The 18254-nt window shown below is 37.8% G+C and overlaps 1 protein-coding gene across 1 annotated transcript; it reads right to left on the bottom strand.

Moving 5' to 3' along the window:
- Window positions 1-1722: 1722 nt before the first annotated feature.
- On the bottom strand, window positions 1723-17241 carry nlk1 (nemo-like kinase, type 1). The gene is made up of 12 exons (XM_084115613.1): window positions 17010-17241; window positions 13932-14240; window positions 13630-13759; window positions 13448-13503; window positions 11516-11622; window positions 8699-8784; window positions 8406-8615; window positions 7656-7757; window positions 7454-7540; window positions 5692-5890; window positions 5492-5585; window positions 1723-4040 (listed from the first exon to the last, which is right to left on the bottom strand). The coding sequence occupies exons 2-12, from the start codon at window positions 14237-14239 to the stop codon at window positions 3992-3994; spliced, it is 1428 nt and encodes a 475-aa protein (XP_083971739.1). The 5' UTR covers window position 14240; window positions 17010-17241; the 3' UTR covers window positions 1723-3991.
- Window positions 17242-18254: the final 1013 nt, after the last annotated feature.

The following is an 18254-nucleotide window of genomic DNA, read 5'->3' as shown; positions in this document are numbered from 1 at the left end:
TAGCTGTACCAAACGAAATCTGAACCATTCCCTTCCGAATCTTGCAGAGACGGAAAGCGTGAGTAGGATCTGTCCATGAGCTAGGAGCAGGAGCAACGTCATTACTCTCTATGGCCTTCTCCCTTGACTTTATCGGACTTTATGCCTCCACGTCCCCCCGATTGACTGCGAGCTTCTCTTCCTGTCTCTACGGTAATTTCCAGAGAGTCGCGTGGTTATGACGCAATCGTTAGCCTACTTTTACAAAAACTGCTTCTACGGGGCCACAACGTAAGATACAAGGTAATGGAGCCTTTTATACATTGTCGTGTTTCTTTAGAAATAAACCATGGACAAATGGAGTCTTTAAACGCCTCAGATGTAAAGTTATTCGCTGTCAAAGTGACGCCAAAATGAATGGGAGTCAATGGGATGCTAACAGCAGGTGAAGGCTTGTTAGCCAATGGCGGCTCCCGGGGGTACCTTCAAAATAATATGAAACGCTGCCCCCCTGGGCTTCTCAGGTGCTGCGAGCAAATCACTCCGCAGAAGTAGCAGTGCTTCGCCTTCTGAGAATATAGTTCCCAGTATGTATACGGTATGTTCTCACCAGTTATGTGTGCATATGCCAAGTGGATTATTATTATTATATATTTTTTTATAAATAGAGTGCTAATGGAAAATGTCCTTTTATTTCCACCAACATAATGCTTTTAGAAAATGTAGCTTTTAGCGCTTTTTATATTTGTAAAAGTCCCTTAAGTGATCCAAAGAATTTTGCGAGGAAGACTGTGCACAAAATGGGCAGCACCTTTCTTTTTTTTCAAAATTGCTACACATTTGGTCTATATTCACAATACATTATCTGAAAACTTAGTATCTAATCCAATTTTTCATCTCAGTTAGTTTTTTTTTCTTCTATTCTTAACAATAGTTTACTGGGTGGAAAACATGGGTGATTTTAGCAGTGTAATCTCTCTCATATCTGTGTTGGAGACTCCTGCAATGTGTCGGCTATACTTTTTTTTTTTTTTTGTCTGAAAGGCAATATGTATATGGAAATTATATGGAGATATAGTCACAACAAGGTATAAGCTCCATTTATGGTTACCTCATGGACTTCAGAACATGTGAAATAAAGCTTGCGCATGTCCTTACAATCAAGTTAACCAGGTGCAGATTAGGTTTTACAAATCTAAAAACTTGTATGTATACATTTAGGATGAAACATACACAAAACCTTTTCTACACGAGGCCCTTGGTCAAAGATTTTATTTATTGTAAGAGTCTGGTAACTTGTGACCAGTTTCTGATATTTAAGTTTGTCATGTGAATCTATTTTAGAAGGTCTTCCTTGAACAAACATTGACAAATAACAGTTAATGTGTCATGATCAAGATTTCAACTCAAGATTGAAAGATTTTTTAGAAGAACTTTTAAATCACTTAATTTTAAAGTCACAATGAAACAGACAGATCTTTTCATCCGTATTGTGATGGGATTTAAAAAAAAAAAACATTACTAGGTCAAAACATTAAAAAAAAACATGCATAAATTAATCGTTCACAATAAGTCCTATAATATGCATTTAGAAAATACATATGGAAAATTTTCATTTCATGCCAAAATAGTTCCAAAACCACATGAACATCAAAACCTCTTTGTAATTGAAATATCATAATTCTGTCCTTGAACTGGAATGTAATTGTAATAATGACAAGCCAATAAGATGCAGAGGCAAGGTTTCCAGTGTCTGTCTCTTTAATGTCTATTTTATCCTAATCCACGTATCCTTTTTTTTCTTAAAAACTTCAAGTATTTGTTGGGAACACAAAAAGTCCAAAAACATATTTTCTTCTAAAATGCAAAGACAAAAAAAAGAAAAGAAAACCTAATAAAACAGATAACAAGAAATAATAACCATCTTAAAACAACTGTTCAATCATATTATCAAAGCCATAATAATCATTAACACGAATACCAAGTTTTCAGTTTCATCTTAAAAATGTCTAACATCTATTATCTTACGACTAAAGGAAATTCACCATTTACTTAAAAAGTTCACTTTCTGCTTGGCAGTCAGTAAGACGACTAAACCAACCCACTGATCTTCATTCCGGTCACTATTTTGCTAGTTTTTCTACCAACACAATAGCAAAAGTGGTCATAAAAACATCAACTTAAAAAAAAGAAGAAAAAAAGATTAAAACCAAAAACCTAAAAGAATTGGTCACAATACATGAAAACAAAACCTAAAAAGAACATGTTCCTATAATAAAATTAAATAGCAACAGCACATTTAAAAAGTTTCTAAAATAAAACAACTAATGCACTGCAATTTGCAAATCCAAGTGAAGTCCATACACACATGCATTGAGAGACATTATTGATGAGGAACAGCCTTGATGCATCCAATCGTGCCCTGCACTTTTGTTGCCACCTGCTGGTAGGTGGCAAACATTTACAGTACTGGGCATTTGAGAATTCGGCCTTCTGCAATAAACCCAGAGAGCACCAACAACTGCTTGTATTCAGTAACTCTGCCTGGATCCACATCTACAGTGTCTACAGTCTAGTCCATATTGTATAATATGAAACCTGAGCTCTAGACGTGTTACTTTTACAAAGGAGTCAGGGAGGTATTACACAAACAGCAGCATTTCTCCAACAAGCATATAAGACTCACCCATCAGCCACCATCCCACCAATCCCTCACTCTGAAGGAAAGAGAAAAGCAGATCGATTCAGAAACAATTCAGGAAGAGATTGCTGCCCAGTGGAGGAGCTCCACACACACTTGACGTCGTTCGGCTGCATTACAGTACATTTTTGATAAACGATTGGGTTCAGTCTATACACACAAGCCCAGTGGAACTGAGGGCTGGTTGAGGTAATGAAATATTCAAAAAAGTACAACACTGCACATTCCCTAAACTCCCCGAAACCGCGTTTTTTCAAAAACACGCACGGACCACATGACTTGCTCATGCTGCCATGAAACCCACGCACCTGGTCCGCCTAACACAACACAGAAAAAGTTAGACAAGACAATAAATAAAAAATAAATAACATTCGATCTATCTTCTTTGCCTACAGAGCCTCGCCCAATCAGAAAGCAGGATACTGATATCAAACTTGTTTGGTCCTAGGAGGAGGGGCCGAGGAGGGGGGGCTTTGGGAAGATGCTTCAGGCAGGAACAGCACAGTACCTACGTTCCTCAGATAAACACAAGACGCCATCACCCCTATACAGCATTCTAATACAACTCTAAAACGAATGCATTTGCTCAAGGATCGTTTGCACAGGATGCTTCATTAGAAATGTAGAGAGATTAGAAAGAAATCTGCACAATAAACTCCCCCAAAAAACTAAATAAAATGAAAATAATAACAGAAAGAAAAAAAAATTATTTTAGAGAAAGTCTGAGAGGTATTGAACAGAAAGCATTCAGTTCAATGAGGAAACCGTAACTAAGAAAGAAGACTTTTGGAACTTTTGGTTACCAGAATTTTAAGAATAAAACCTAAGAACCCAGAAAAGGAACACAGTGATAAAAGTCTATAGACAGAATTTGGAGATACACCACAGTTAAAGATGGCCGCGGGGGTGATGCTATGGACTTGTGGGCACTGTCATCTCATCTGTTAGTGAAATCATGGTCAGTGCAGTCTCATCATTTGCATTATTCCAGATATCTGTATTGCACAACATTGACGTTGGCTCATTTAGTCAAAATTCAACAATCCATGAGATTTTCTTTTCTTTTTTTTGTGGAAAACTCTATTTGCCATAATCTTTAAGCACATAGTCAGTATAAAACTGTTCTCAGCAGCATCAGAAGCATTATTCATCAGTGTTGTGAAAGTGGAACTGGAAAAATGTTTTTCTGAGAAATCCCCATGTTGACTTGGAAAGAGTGCTGAGAATGCGTTCAAAAGCATGTGATCCTTCAGTCATCTCCAATGCAAGCTTGCTCCTATGATCCACATTTCCCAGTATACACCTCATTCCTCATCTCTCTTCTTTCCTTGATACTTTTGACGAATGCCAGGCTGTGGATCTGATACAGAAAGTAAGAAAAACAATGACTTAAGTTGACTTTAATGACTTAATTTTTTCTTTATTTACTCACCCTCATGTTGTTCCAAACCTGTAAGACTTTTATCCATTTTCGAAACACAAATGAAGATATTTTAAATGAAATCTGAGAACCACTGAGGTTCATTCTCATGTTACGCAGCACGTTTGAGCTTCCGCAAGAACCAATGAGGTTCATTCTCATGTTACACAGCACGCTTGAGCTTCCGCAAGAACCAATGAGGTTCATTCTCGTGTTACACAGCACACTTGAGCTTCCGCAAGAACCAATGAGGTTCATTCTCGTGTTACACAGCACACTTGAGCTTCCGCAAGAACCAATGAGGTTCATTTGTCGTGTTACACAGCACGCTTGAGCTTCCGCAAGAACCAATGAGGTTCATTCTCGTGTTACACAGCACGCTTGAGCTTCCGCAAGAACCAATGAGGTTCATTCTCGTGTTACACAGCACACTTGAGCTTCCGCAAGAACCAATGAGGTTCATTCTCGTGTTACACAGCACACTTGAGCTTCCGCAAGAACCAATGAGGTTCATTCTCATGTTACACAGCACGCTTGAGCTTCCGCAAGAACCAGTGAGGTTCATTTGTCGTGTTACGCAGCACACTTGAGCTTCCACATGAGCCAATGAGGTTCATTTTAATGTTACACAGCATGTTTGAGCTTCCGCAAGAACCAATGAATTAAACCATTCAATTCATATGGATTAGTTTTGTGATTTAGCTCTTTATGAACTTTTTGAAGCGTCAAAGTGGTAGTTGCGTAGCTGCCAATGGAGGGACAGAAAGCTCTTAGATTCCTTTTAAAATATCTTTATTTTTATTTTGAAGATGAATGAATGTCTTACGGTTTTGGAATGATATGACGGTGAGTAAATGACAGAATTAAAATATTTGGGTGAACTAACCCTTTAAAATGGAAGTTTGGTGGACACAAAAGGCCACATGTATTATATTTTGTTTTATATTTATACTGGTTTATACTACTACTACTACTACCTATTTTCATCATTATATAGATTTATACAAATATTTATTTGCATTTATATTTATTTTACTGCTTTATTTATATTTAATGATATCAACAACAGGCAACAACAATACATTATTAATATTATTATATTATTATTATTATTGTTATTATTATATACATTTATAAAATATACATTTTAATAACTATATAAAATACATTTATTTAAAATAATATTTTTTATAGAGACCACCCTGCTCTAGATATCAGTATTAACACCAGGCATTTAAAAATTCAACAATAACAACAATAAATCTGATAGCTAAGCAACTATCAAATGAACTACAAGAATGAGTAAATATTACATCTCCATATCATTGTTCATTTTGAGTGCATGCATTTGAAAAAGGTTTGTCACAAAAAACGCTTGTTCTTGCACTGACCTAATGAAGGTTTTGAAGGCTGCACTCTGGGGATTGATGCACAAAGGCACTCGTTTGCCTTGCTGGTGCTCTGTTATAAAACGATGGATGAGCTCTGAGATGAAGAGAGAAAACGGGTCATCAAAATAGGTCCTTCATGTCAAAAGAAGATGAAGTTTAATATTTCTAACAAAGGGCCAGAGTGATAAAAAGAGAGTCACCTTTGCCCTGCCAGACAGAGTGCATGCTCTGCTCATAGTTGTGGCTGAAAGGTCGATCTGCAGGCGGCTCAAAGTCTCGGGTGTACACCCTCCCGCTGGGCACTGAGTAACAGCACTTACACATGCATGTGTGGTACCTCAGACGACCCTCATCCAAATACGGATGAGACAGAGCATCACTGCCCGTGATGCGCTTGACCTATGGATGGAGACACACAGAATAAGAATTATAACAACAACAACATACTACAAAATAATATATAAAAAGAACTATAATTTTATATAAAAGAACATGAAGTTTACACTACCATTCAAAAGTTTGAGGTCAGTAAAATTAAAACTTATTCAGCAAGGACACATTAAATGGATCAAAAGTGACAATAAAGACATTTATAATGTTACACAAGATTTCAGTTTCAAATAAATGCTGTTCTTTTGAACTTTCTATTCATCAAAAAATTCTGAAAAATATGCATCACCATCTCCTCAAAAATAGTAAGTAGCACGACTGTTTTCATCTATAAGAAATGTTTCTTTACAACCAAATCAGCATATTAGAATTCAGCTTTGCTATCAGAGAAATAAACCTCATTTTAAAATATATTGAAATGTACAGTATATATTTGTTAACATGTATTAATTGTAATAATATTTCACAATATTACTGTTTTTACTGTATTTTTAATCAAATAAATGCAGCAAATGTGAACCTCATTTCATGTGAATCTTTCAACAACAACAAAAAAAATCTTACCGACCCTAAATATTTGGATCTTCGTATTTACTTGTAGCCTAAATATTAATATAGCCTACAGCCCTAATTACATTTTTGATTCATACCAAGATGAAATGAGAAAGCCTGCTCATTTAAGAACGTGCATTTTTTGCATGGACGGAGCAAGAACAATGTAAGTGTTTAAAATGCTTACGTAGCCTGTAGCCTAGTTCAGTTGAAACCTTGACCTCTTTGGCTTGCTGTTACACTGAAGGAACGAGGCAAACTGTCTGCTTAAATAACAGGACTGAAATAAGCATGCGCGGTTTATCTTTTAATCATTTAGGGGCCATTCACATAGGACGCGTTTTGCAGGTCTAGTAACACCTAACGAAAAAAAAAGTGTTTTTAACTTGAGAGTGCCACGTTTTAGAAAGCCGTGTCATGCACGATACTCTGCAAAAGTATGGAAGCGAGATGAGAGTGCAACAGTCAACAATGTCTAGGGTGAAGTTTACATTAAAAATGATGGAAAAGTTGCGCAATGGAATGAAAAAACACATTCTCTGTGTTATTGAATTGCCCCTTTCCACACAATCAAAATTGCATTTATTGCTATACTGACTAACATTAGGCTTCCATCGCGTTTTCTTTCCAAATTATCACTGGACAGTAGAAAAGTGAAAATGTTAGCATTAAACTTAAAGTGAAAATAAGATAAAAATGGTCATGTAAGGGAGAGGTGTGTTATAAAATGTTAATATATTAATAAATATAGATTAAATTATTATATTTTTTATAACATTTATAATTATAGTTATTAAGAATATCTATGGCCTATCTATCTATCATACATCCCCATCCCCAAAAACATCTAAACATTGGTCAGTGTGCTTCCTGCAGTTTTGTGAGAGTTAACCATTTATGGAAGAATGTGGAAGAATGTTATGACGCATTTACTGACTAAAATTAACTATTATTTTAAGTGTAGGCTATCAAAAAATTACCACAAAAAGATTTTAGTCAAAACGTATACATTATACTCACTGGATCAAAAACTAGCATGCGGCACAAAAGATGAACAGCTTCATGTGTTGCCCCATCCGACAACATGTACAGAACAGACAATGACGGCTAAGGGAGAGAAAGCACAAATTAAAGAATATGGAATATTGTATTTGATTTGAGGATTTTTTTTAGTATTAAATATTTAAAGACTTATAAATCATTGTAAGACAGGGTACAGAACTGGTTTGTGGGGTCCTCTAAGAATGTGTGCTCGAGCTCCTTCACACGCAGATGCCATGGCAGAAAGAGGAGGAGTCCCGAGAAGATCAGTGATCAGATCCAGCTGAGAGAAAAAGAGAGGAGAAACTGAGTGAGTAAACGTGAGTAAAAGACACTTTCATTAATACCGTTTCAAAATCAAATTAATAAAACAATTTCATTTTTAGCAAGATTTTTAATTAATTTATTAAAGATGATTCTTTATTATACACTAACATTTAAAAGTATGTGGTGGGTAATATTTTTAAGTCTCTTATGCTCACCAAGGCTGCATTTATTTGATGAACAATTCAGTAAAACTGTAATATTGTTAAATAATTACAATTTAAAATAAAAGTCTACTATTTGAATGTATTTTCTAATGTTTATTCCTGTGATGGCAAAGCTGAATTATCAGCATCATTACTCCCATCTTCAGTGTCACATGATCCTTAAAAAACAACAACATTCTAATACAGTTTGCTGCTCAAGAAACATTTCTTATTATCATGTTGAAAACGGTTATGCTGTTTGATATTTTTGTGTATATGTGATACTTCTTTCTTTTTTAAAGGATTTTTTTGATGAGAAGGTTTAAAAGAACAGCATTTTGTAACAAGGTGGAAGTCACTTTTGATCAATTTAATGCATCCTTTCAGATTAAAAGTATTTATTTATTTTATTTTTTAATGTTACGGGCCCCAAACTTTTGAATGGTAGTGTATGCCATTACCTGTTGTATGGGGCTCTGAGCCTGGAAAAGAATACGCCGGCCCAGCAACTCAGCGAAGATGCACCCTACAGACCAGACATCTATAGCTGAAGTGTAATGCTGGCATCCCATCAGAACCTCTGGAGCACGGTAATACTGCGTCACCACCTCCTGGGTCATGTGACGAGAAGGATCTGGCTCCTCCACTCGTGCCAGGCCAAAGTCACAAATCTAAATGAGAAGGAAAAGTGACATTTCTCATTTTGCCATTATTATTTGACTGAGTACATCTGAGCAAATGTGCAGTGTGGTACCTTAAGCAGACAGTTGCTGTTGACCAGCAGGTTCCCTGGTTTGATGTCTCTGTGCAGAATGCCCGCAGAGTGCAGGTACTTCAGCCCTGAGAGAAAGAGAGAGGACACCTCATAAAGGACATGAACAGGAGGAACAATACTAACATATCACACAACATAAACACTACTACCGACTAGGAAAAATCAAGACTTCCTGCACTTGCCAATAAAAACACCCATGTTTTTAAAGGTGCTGTGTATCCACTAGTTTGGTTGTACAAAACAAAAAATGGTGTCATGGATAAATTTGGAAGGCAGGCATGGAAAACAAATCCCCCTAAAAGGAAAAAAAAATCATATGCAAAAGACCCCTAAAAGTTTTATTACTTCTTTATTACACAGAAGAAAGTACAGTTATGTATTTATTTTTGCCAGGCAAAATGCAAAAAACAACAATAGCAATAAAAACAACCTTTGCCATCACAGGAATAAATTACATTTTTAAATTACATTAAAGTAGAAAACAGATGTTTTAAATTGTAATAGTCTTCATAATATTACGGTTCCCTTTCAAAAGCTTCTCTCAATGCTGCGGTGAGTCAGCGCTTTGGGAACACCTTTGTGTGTGACCAGCTGTGAAGCATGTGTGCAAACACACCAAGGAACTTGGCAGCATCTGACGGTGAAGTTATTGGAATGAGTGCTCGTCAGAGGCTATAATTAGATGTGCTACAGGTACACCTTCAGGTTTTCTTTGTCTTCAGACCTTACAAAGCCATACGGTGTCTGTCACTCTTTGTTAGAAGTGCGCACTCGCCTTGCTCATTTCCAAGGGACAGCACCCACAATGCGATCGTGGTGCTCGGGTATCGATCGGGTATCGATCTCTCTCTAAACTACTGTAACATGCCCACCACCTCTGGTAGTGTTTCCAGCGAAATGTTGATTGTTCTGTCGCTTCCTGTTATTGCCCAGGACACATAACATTCAGCATCCCCTCAACAGGAAATATTGAAATTGGTACCCCTGTCGGAGACCTTGGCAAAATGGATGCTACTGCTGGGTATCTCTCCTTGGGTCCTAAAGAGAGTAGGAAAAGGTTACAGGATACAGTTTGCGATTGGTTCGTCATGATTGATCTCAAGGTTGCATATTTTCAAATAGAAATACTGCCACAACACAGGAAGTTCTTGAGGTCTGCTTTAGGGGGTGTAGCTTACTAATATCGGGTTCTTCCATTCGGCCTGGCCCTGTCACCCTGCACAAACACAAAATGCATGGATGCAGCGCTGGCTCCTCTCTAACTCCTCTGAAACTCCAGGGCATCCGCATTTTGAACTACACAGACGACTGGCTGATACTGGCCCAGTCTCAAGAGCTTGCACTTTGACATTGAGATGTCGTCCTAGCTCATCTTGTCTCTCTGGGGTTGAAGCGATCTCTCTCCCGCCCAGAGGACGACGTACTTAGGAGTTGTATGGGACTCGGTCACCATACGGGCACGACTGTCACCCGCACGCATCGGGACCATGCTGAACACCCTAAGCAACATCAGGCCAGGTCAGGACGTTACTGTTTGTCAGTATCAGAATATTAGGTCTCATGGTAGCTGCATCCACAGTGATGCCTACAGGCCTTTTGCACATGAGACCACTTCAGTTGTGGTTCAAAGCCAGGGAGTTTCATCCAAGGGCAAATAAGGGTTAGGTGCCGTGGGCTACGAACCCTCTCTATGTGGCTCAGACCCCAATTCCTTGCCTTGGGTCCTAGCACTAGGTGTGTCTTGCCGTCGCAAAATGCTAACGACAGACGCCTCCCAGTCAGGCTGGGGAGCGGTCTTAGATGGCCATCCAGCCCAAGAGACATGGAGGGGGTCATCATCTCGATTGGCACATCAACTGCCTCGAGTTGATGGCTGTATTTCTGGAAGTACTTCCTCCAGCAGCTCAGGGACTACCATGTCCTAGTGCGGGTGGACAACACTGCGGCAGTCACCAATACAAATCGCCAGGGAGGTCTGCGTTCGCGCAATCTGAACAGGCTAGCACAGCTCTGGGCTCAGGTCGAGTTCCTGTCCCACAGAGCGATTTATATCCTTGGATATCTGAATGTGGGAGCAGATTTATTGTACAGACAAACTGTGCCAAATGGGGAATAAAAACTCCACCCAGAGGTAGTGAAACAAATCTGGGAGAGAATCTAAGAAGCAGAGTTGGACCTCCTCACCTCTCAAGAGGCACAATGTCCCCTCTACTTCTCTCTGAGTCTCCCAAAGTATCACCTCTCTGGTATTCTCGTTCCCAAAGTGCTAACTCAGCGCATTGAGAGACGCTTTTGAAAGGGAACATCTTGGGTTAATTGGCTGTAACCCTGTTCCCTGAGAAAGCGGGAACGAGATGCTGCGCTTCATTCCCAAACTGAGGATATGGCCAGACTTCTCTTCAGACAAAGTGATGCCTGAAGATGCACCTGTGGCACATCTAATTATAGCCTCTGACGAGCACGCATTCCAATGACGTCGCCGTCAGATGCTGCCAAGTTCCTTGGCGTGTTCGCACACATGCTTCTCAGCTGGTCACACACAAAGGTCACACACACACGTTGCTTGACTCTCTCTCCAAACAAGATTAACAGTTCAGTAGGATTTTGTTAACAAATTTTATTTTCAGAACATAAGATTAAAGTTTTCCAGGCCGATTACAAGTTCAAACATAATCCCGTTCTGCAACGCAGGCACAAAACACACCAAGCTCTCATCCGTCCTGATTAAATACTCCTGATCCCCGAAATAAAAAAAATATTATTATCCCAAAGTAACATATGCCCATGTGAACTCACCCCTGAGTATCTGGTAGAGGAACACCTTGATGTGATCGGTGGTGAGAGGCTGAGGGGAAACGATGACTTTATGTAGGTCACTCTGCATGAGCTCAGTGATCACGTATCTATACCACAGACTCAGTTAAGAACACAACTGACCCGCAAAACATCTACAGCCACAATAACATAATCTACTATGAGAACACAAGAGGGAAACTAGCAATGGGTAACCAAAAAAAGAAAATAGCAGTACATTAAGAGTATTCTTAGATCATCATTGCCATGTGAATTGAAAAAAATATATATGTTAAATATGTTAAAGTTCCTAATACAGTTAGTTTTCCAACTGGCAAATAAAACTGTTTTATTTACTCGCCAAAGCTAATTTTCACTTGCATTTGGCACTTGCCATGGTGTTCATTTTGGAAGCAAACCAGGATATTCATAAATTAACAAGTGCAAAAACACCTTCACATAATGCTACATTAGAGTTTAACATACTAGACAGTACAATTTGTATTAGAAGGCCAAGGCCTGACGCTTACTTTTTTACCAAGGAGTGCATGTGTTCGTAAGCTGAAAAATTTAGAAGCCCATTAAAAAAAACTTTAAGGGAACAATGCAAATTTTTCAAATAATGCATTTTAGCTTAATAAGGGTATATGAGGAGACATTATAAGAAGAATACAAAAAGTACAGAAGGTTTCTAAATATTTTCGTAATATATTGAAGCTTTTATCATGGTAAGGTATTATCACGTATTGAATTAGGTTATAATAAAGTGCTGCCCTCCCAACAGGTTTAATAATTTTTTTCTCACAATAAAAATAAATTTTGCCTATTAGCCTAAGTCTTTAAATATTTAAGTATTTGTTGTGATAAACACCATAGTAAAAAAATCTGAATGGCTGTTTAAAAAATTTAAATTCTGGTCAGAAACAAAAAGTAGCTGCTTTGTTTACAGGGGTAACGGTAAATATATTTTAGAGTTAACACACACACATCTATTTTCAGTCGCAAATGCTCGAAATGGTCGAGCCCTGTTATAAATGAATTTCCAACTCACAGGTATACAAGTTACACTCTATATTAATACAGCAAGTAACTCTTTACACTGTATGTTCTGGTCTGCTATTACTCCATGTCTACGTTGCTTTGTTACCAATGTGAAAGTCTCCGTTTCCATCCACCTATTTTTATGCGCATTTTGGGATATCGCATGAAAAAAAGCTGGATGGAAATGCCAAGATGTGCATAAATTCTAAAAATAAATCATTCTAAAAAAAATAAACGTATGCACTCAATTAAGGCGCATACCTTTTTTTTTAATCTGGTAAGCCATGTGCTTAAACTACAATGGAAACACATTTACCCAATAAATCCTTCAATGCACAACATCAATGTACTCACATGGCTTTGCCTCAACAGTGGATGTGATTGGCTAACTGGACTAACCAGTGGACCAATTTCATTGCACTCCCAATGGTTTTGCATTCCCAAACACCAGGCATCCAAACATAAGATAACATGAGAGCGTTTATTGCGTTTTGTCTGTGCGCACTGAGGCGGAAGTAATTTATGATGTAGGAAAAAATAGCCACGGTGGCTTCCCCGATTGCAGCAACTTCCATTTTAATTACAGATATTTTGCGCCAATTTCCAAGGAAGTGACGGTTATGTTCTCTTGAACACGTTTTATGTGATATTCCAATTTTTGATATTCCAAGTTAAATTTGCAACTTTGGATGGAAACATAGCTAGTGATAGAATGCAAACACATATACTGTAGTATAAGATTATACAAGTTGGAACATAGTGTCACCCACTACTAACAGAAACAAATCAATTACTTAATCCCCTTATTACATAGGCATTTATAATAAATAATACAGAGAAAATAAAAGTTTCAGATGGGAACAGATTTAGGTAAAATGTGGGTATGAAGGATACATCTCCTCAAAGCAGTCGATTTGTGGAGGTTGGAGAATGTCAAGGGCAGACAGCACCTGCCAAAGCAAATTCCCATCATTACAAAAAACATGCAATCAAATTCTAAAACTCTGCAAAAACACACACCCACTCAGCAATCAATCAATGCATGCATGATTCCCTTTTCAGCCCGCAAAACTTACGTTGTCATGTTTAAAGAAACACAGCATCCGGAGTTCCCTGAACACACGTTTGCAGGAGACCAGGTTCTGGAAGACATTCGGCATTTTCTTCAGAGCCACCTTACGCCCATCCCGAGGGTCCGTCACAGACCTACCAGTGTGTAATATATAAAACCACTGTTCAAAAGTTTGGGGTCAATAAGATTTTAAATTACATTTTAAAATGTATTAAAATATAATAGAAACTTCTTTCAAAAACGGTAGAGAGCCTACATGGACAGAGTAATGAGAAATTTGTGTGTTGGGATGACAGCAGGACTTACCAGACCACCCCAAATGCACCATAACCGATAGGTCGATCAGGCTCCATTTCAGCAGGACTTGGAACCTCACTTGCTGGGTTACTGTGAGGTTGCGGGATGGCCGCCCCTCCGCCTGCGCTGCCCCCGAGAGACGCTGGGTGTCTAGGAGTCCCAGCTGGAGCGTTGGGTCCAGTGGGATTTGGTGTTGCACAGAGGCCCGTTGAGGTAGTGCCGGTCGTGGCGTTGACACAAAAATACTTGTGGCCTAAGTCTGATCCAGGGAACAAGTTACCACACACTGTCGGCCGAGTGGATCCATGGAACGCCATCCTACATTAGAACAAACATGGGTGAGAAAGTCATTAAAGCAGGGGTGGGCAAACTACGGCCCGCGGGCCACATACGGCCCGTTAGGCTATTTAATCCGGCCCGTCGAGTATTTAAAAAAATTGTCTTAAGATCGCATTCATTTAGCCTTTTTCTTGCAATACTTTGCGTAATATATATTGAGTTGCATATATTTGACAATCGGAATATCAGATATTGCATGCCATAGCTAACAAATGTAAAAAAGGAAAAATGACATAAAAGCAGATTATCATTCATTCAGCGCTGTTGTGGCTGCAGTGTGTCGTGTAACAAGCGATGACGTGTCACCATGGAAACCAAACAGACAGCGACTTAAGCGCATAGACTTGTTGCACGTTAATGTTTTTTCCTTTTTTGGAATCTCACAGAGAAAAAAAAAGTTTGGTAACCGCTTGCACACCTGTTTAGTTTTTCCTTTGATTTGTCTGCTATTTAGTTTCTTTGCTCCTCTGGATTTGTGGATGTATCCTTACTGAGTGATTCCGTTTACCGACCGGTTTTCGACTACGTTCCCCTGTCTGCCATCTGCCGTTTTTTTTGTTCATTAAATGTTCTGATCTGCCTTTGCTTTTTATGTTTTATTTTATTATTCTTAAAATAAATTTGTAAATTCGTTTATTTCGGGGGTTTTTTTCCACAAATGTATGACTTTTTGAAGTGCAAATTGATTGCCATATATGCAGTTTTAATAAAGTTGAATTAACGTAACCTTCTGTCATTTTTACTCTTCTAAGTGTGTACACTTTCTAATTTACTGTTAGGCCCATTAAATAATAATAAGGATAAACAATATTTAAAAAGTATAGGCTATAATTATCTAACATATGACTAATTAAAAATTAACCTCAAACAGTTTTGGCGTATAAATGGCATGAGAAATAAAATTTGTCGTATAGATGCACTTTTTCATGAGATCGTGTTTCATAATCTGCTACTGGGCCGGCCCTCTGTCAAATTTTAAAACCCAGTGTGGCCCTTGAGCCAAAAAGTTTGCCCACCCCTGCATTAAAGTGATGGCTCACCAAAACATTAAAATTCTGTCATCATTTACTCACCCTCGCATTGTTCCAAAACAGTATGCATTTCCTTCTTCTGTTGAACACAAATGATGATATTTTGAAGAATGTTAAGCAGTTTTGGTTCCCAGTGACTTTGTATTTTTTGTCCATACAACAGTCAACGGAAACAGAAACTGTTTGGGTTACCAATGTTCTTCAAAATGTTTTATTTTGTTCTCCAGAGGAAAGTCAGTCATACGGTTTTACATAAACATGAGAGTGAGACTGAGTAAATGACAGAATTTTCATTTTTGTGTGAACTATCGCTTTAAACTGTACACTCCCGACAGTGGGTTAATAAAATCAAAAATGTCTAAATTATTCTGAATTTCTAAGTGACATATTACTGACAACAACAAAAAAAACTAAAATTTGTTAATGGAACAAAATAGCCATTATTCACTGAAAATCTTCACATCCACTGGAGCTTACGAATCTTATTCATGTCAAATATGTTGCCATTCAACACATTGCTACATCAGTTCTCATGTTTCTCATAATATGTGGGGTTGAACATGACATTCAAAATGCAGGGGGAGTTTCTCCCCAGTGAATTATGCTTTGTAATTTTGCTTGTTCTTTACACACAAGTTAGCAGGTGCCTTCAGAAGACTTGGAATATAGCGAATGAGTTGTATGGACACACTTTTATGGTGTGTTTTTGTTTTGTTTTGTTTTTGGGCTTGACATTCATAGTCGCATACAACTTCATAATGACATGATGAGTGTAAATAATGATTGAATATTTTTGGAAATATTAAGCTTAAGTGTATGTATTACAAATGTAACGTTTTTTTTTCCAACATCATTGTTTGAACAGTCTTGATGGCAATACGGTAACTTAGTATGTAAGTACATTAAGGTAAAGGCTTCCTCAACAATTAACCAGCCCAAAATGAATTAGGTTACAATTAACTATAAATAAAACATTAAATATAAACAAATTGTCAAATATTAGGCAATACACACAAGTTGTCTCTTAGAGCCAGCGTTCAGTTACAGTGCAGCCGCATTGCAACAGCGCAGGTCACTCGGAAACATTACTAGACCAAATGCATGCCAAAGGTTGATGTACTTTAATCATGTGCTCGGTCGGTGGCCTGACAGCACCTTTATCGGCTATATCAATTTAAATAGCCAGCAAAAAAAAATAAGAAATCGTACTTGCAACATGTCTGGAAAGTTAACATCAGTTTGGTTCCTCATCTTTGTTCGCACGGTGCTCTTTTTCCTCTAACGTTATATATCCAAGCTAACAAGCTACACTGCAATCACACAACTCGTTACAAGGTTAATATTTAAGCTGCTATAAGCCATTCCACACACCACAGAAGTCTGCCAACACATATCTCAATCTTCCATTTGTTTGGTTTAGTTTAATGTCATTTTCAAGCTAGTTAACTCTAATAATAATGTAGCTAACACGACCTCACCAGCTGTTACGTTAACGTTACCTCTGGCTAGCTGGCTAATTAATCTGCTCCGTGACCTATATCTGATGTTTATATGCACACATTATGCATTCGGAGCGAAAATAATAACATAAAGTGAATACAACCCCTCCTAGTGCATAAAGAAAGGGAAACGCGAACTGTAACTCGTGATGAAGGCTGGTAATGTAGGTTTATTGGCTACAGTTGTTTGTAAAGTTAGCTTTAGCACAGCGGCTAACCTCTCGGAGCTGATGGCAGCGGCAGCGGAGCTCAAATCTTCATGACGGATGTTGCGGATCGCAGCGCTCGCCCTGCATTTCTACTCGCTTTAAATCTTCTGCTGCTGATCTCAAACCTCAACTGTCTCGCCGTGTTCCTCTCTCCCTGGTCTGGAAATCAGCTGTTGGAAATAGCGGTAGTGAGGGAGAAGGAGGAGTTGAGAGAGGGGGATGGAGTGAAAGAAAAGAGGGATGAGTGTATGGGGGAAGGGAGGACCACCGGTGTAAACAATGCGAGAGACGCAGTTTAACCGTTCACTCTTGTCTTGTGTTAATAATACACTCACTTACACGATTAGGGTACAAATTATAGAGTTGGAAACTAAAAAAAAAAAAAAAAATTAAGCTTTTCCTTTTAAGATTGGTGATAGGAGGTGCTTAACCTTCAGAACATATTGTCAGAGGTTTACCTGAATTTGAGTCTGTCTAAATAATACAGTTTAATACCCCTATTTGTGTGATGCATGTTTTTTTTGTTGTTTTTTTGCAATAATTTGGGTAACAGGCTCGAAAGATGAACACAGTTACTACAATTTGTATAAAAACTGGGAAATATTATTTGCATGTTTTCTTGCCATGCTATAATGCCCCAATATTTAATAATTAAAGTAATAAAACATATTTATAATTTTCTATATTTGTTACATGCAATTTATTAATTTCCTATTATGTTAATAATTGTTCTTAAAATATTAATCCCCTGGTTTCACAGTCAAGCTTTAAGACTAAACTGCATGTTTGGGCTGTTGTAACTGAAAGCAACCTGCACTAACAGTCCAGATCTTAAAATGCACACCAGTAATGTTTTTTTTTTATTTTTTATAAGGCACTAGAAAAGCTACTTAAATGTCCTAATTGAACTAAGGCCTAATCCTGGCTTAATCTAAGCCCTGTCTGTGAAACCGGGCCTATATTTAGTGATAACTGTCAATTAGACAGTTTTTTCTTAAATTATGTTGATTGTCATTTTGCACCTTTTATATTGTATTTTACATAGCAATGCTGTAAAGGCTTTGACAATATGAATATTTGCCATGCCAATAAAGCACCTTAAAACTAAAAACTGAAGCTAAATATATAAAATATTATGACCTATGATATTAATTGTTGTATAGTTTGAAAGTTTGAGACCTCTGAGGTGAGACAGGCATTTGATGTTTTCAAAATTAGCTATGTTTTGTGCTATATTTATTTTATATTAGATAG

This window comes from Abramis brama, assembly GCF_963993115.1.
Source record: "Abramis brama genome assembly, chromosome: 1".
NCBI lineage: Eukaryota > Metazoa > Chordata > Actinopteri > Cypriniformes > Leuciscidae > Abramis > Abramis brama.
Note: the sequence above shows the minus strand (reverse complement) of the source record. Positions and strands in the feature narration are given on the sequence as shown.

Excerpts from the sequence above, each read along its gene's own strand:
- nlk1 (XM_084115613.1), bottom strand. The coding sequence starts at position 14,239 with ATGGCGTTCCATGGATCCACTCGGCCGACAGTGTGTGGTAACTTGTTC. Across the intron at positions 7,541-7,655 it reads TTAGAGGACCCCACAAACCA|CCGTCATTGTCTGTTCTGTA; the intron begins GTTCTGTACCCT and ends TCTCTCCCTTAG. Across the intron at positions 4,041-5,491 it reads GCCTTCAAAACCTTCATTAG|ATCCACAGCCTGGCATTCGT; the intron begins GTCAGTGCAAGA and ends TTTCTGTATCAG.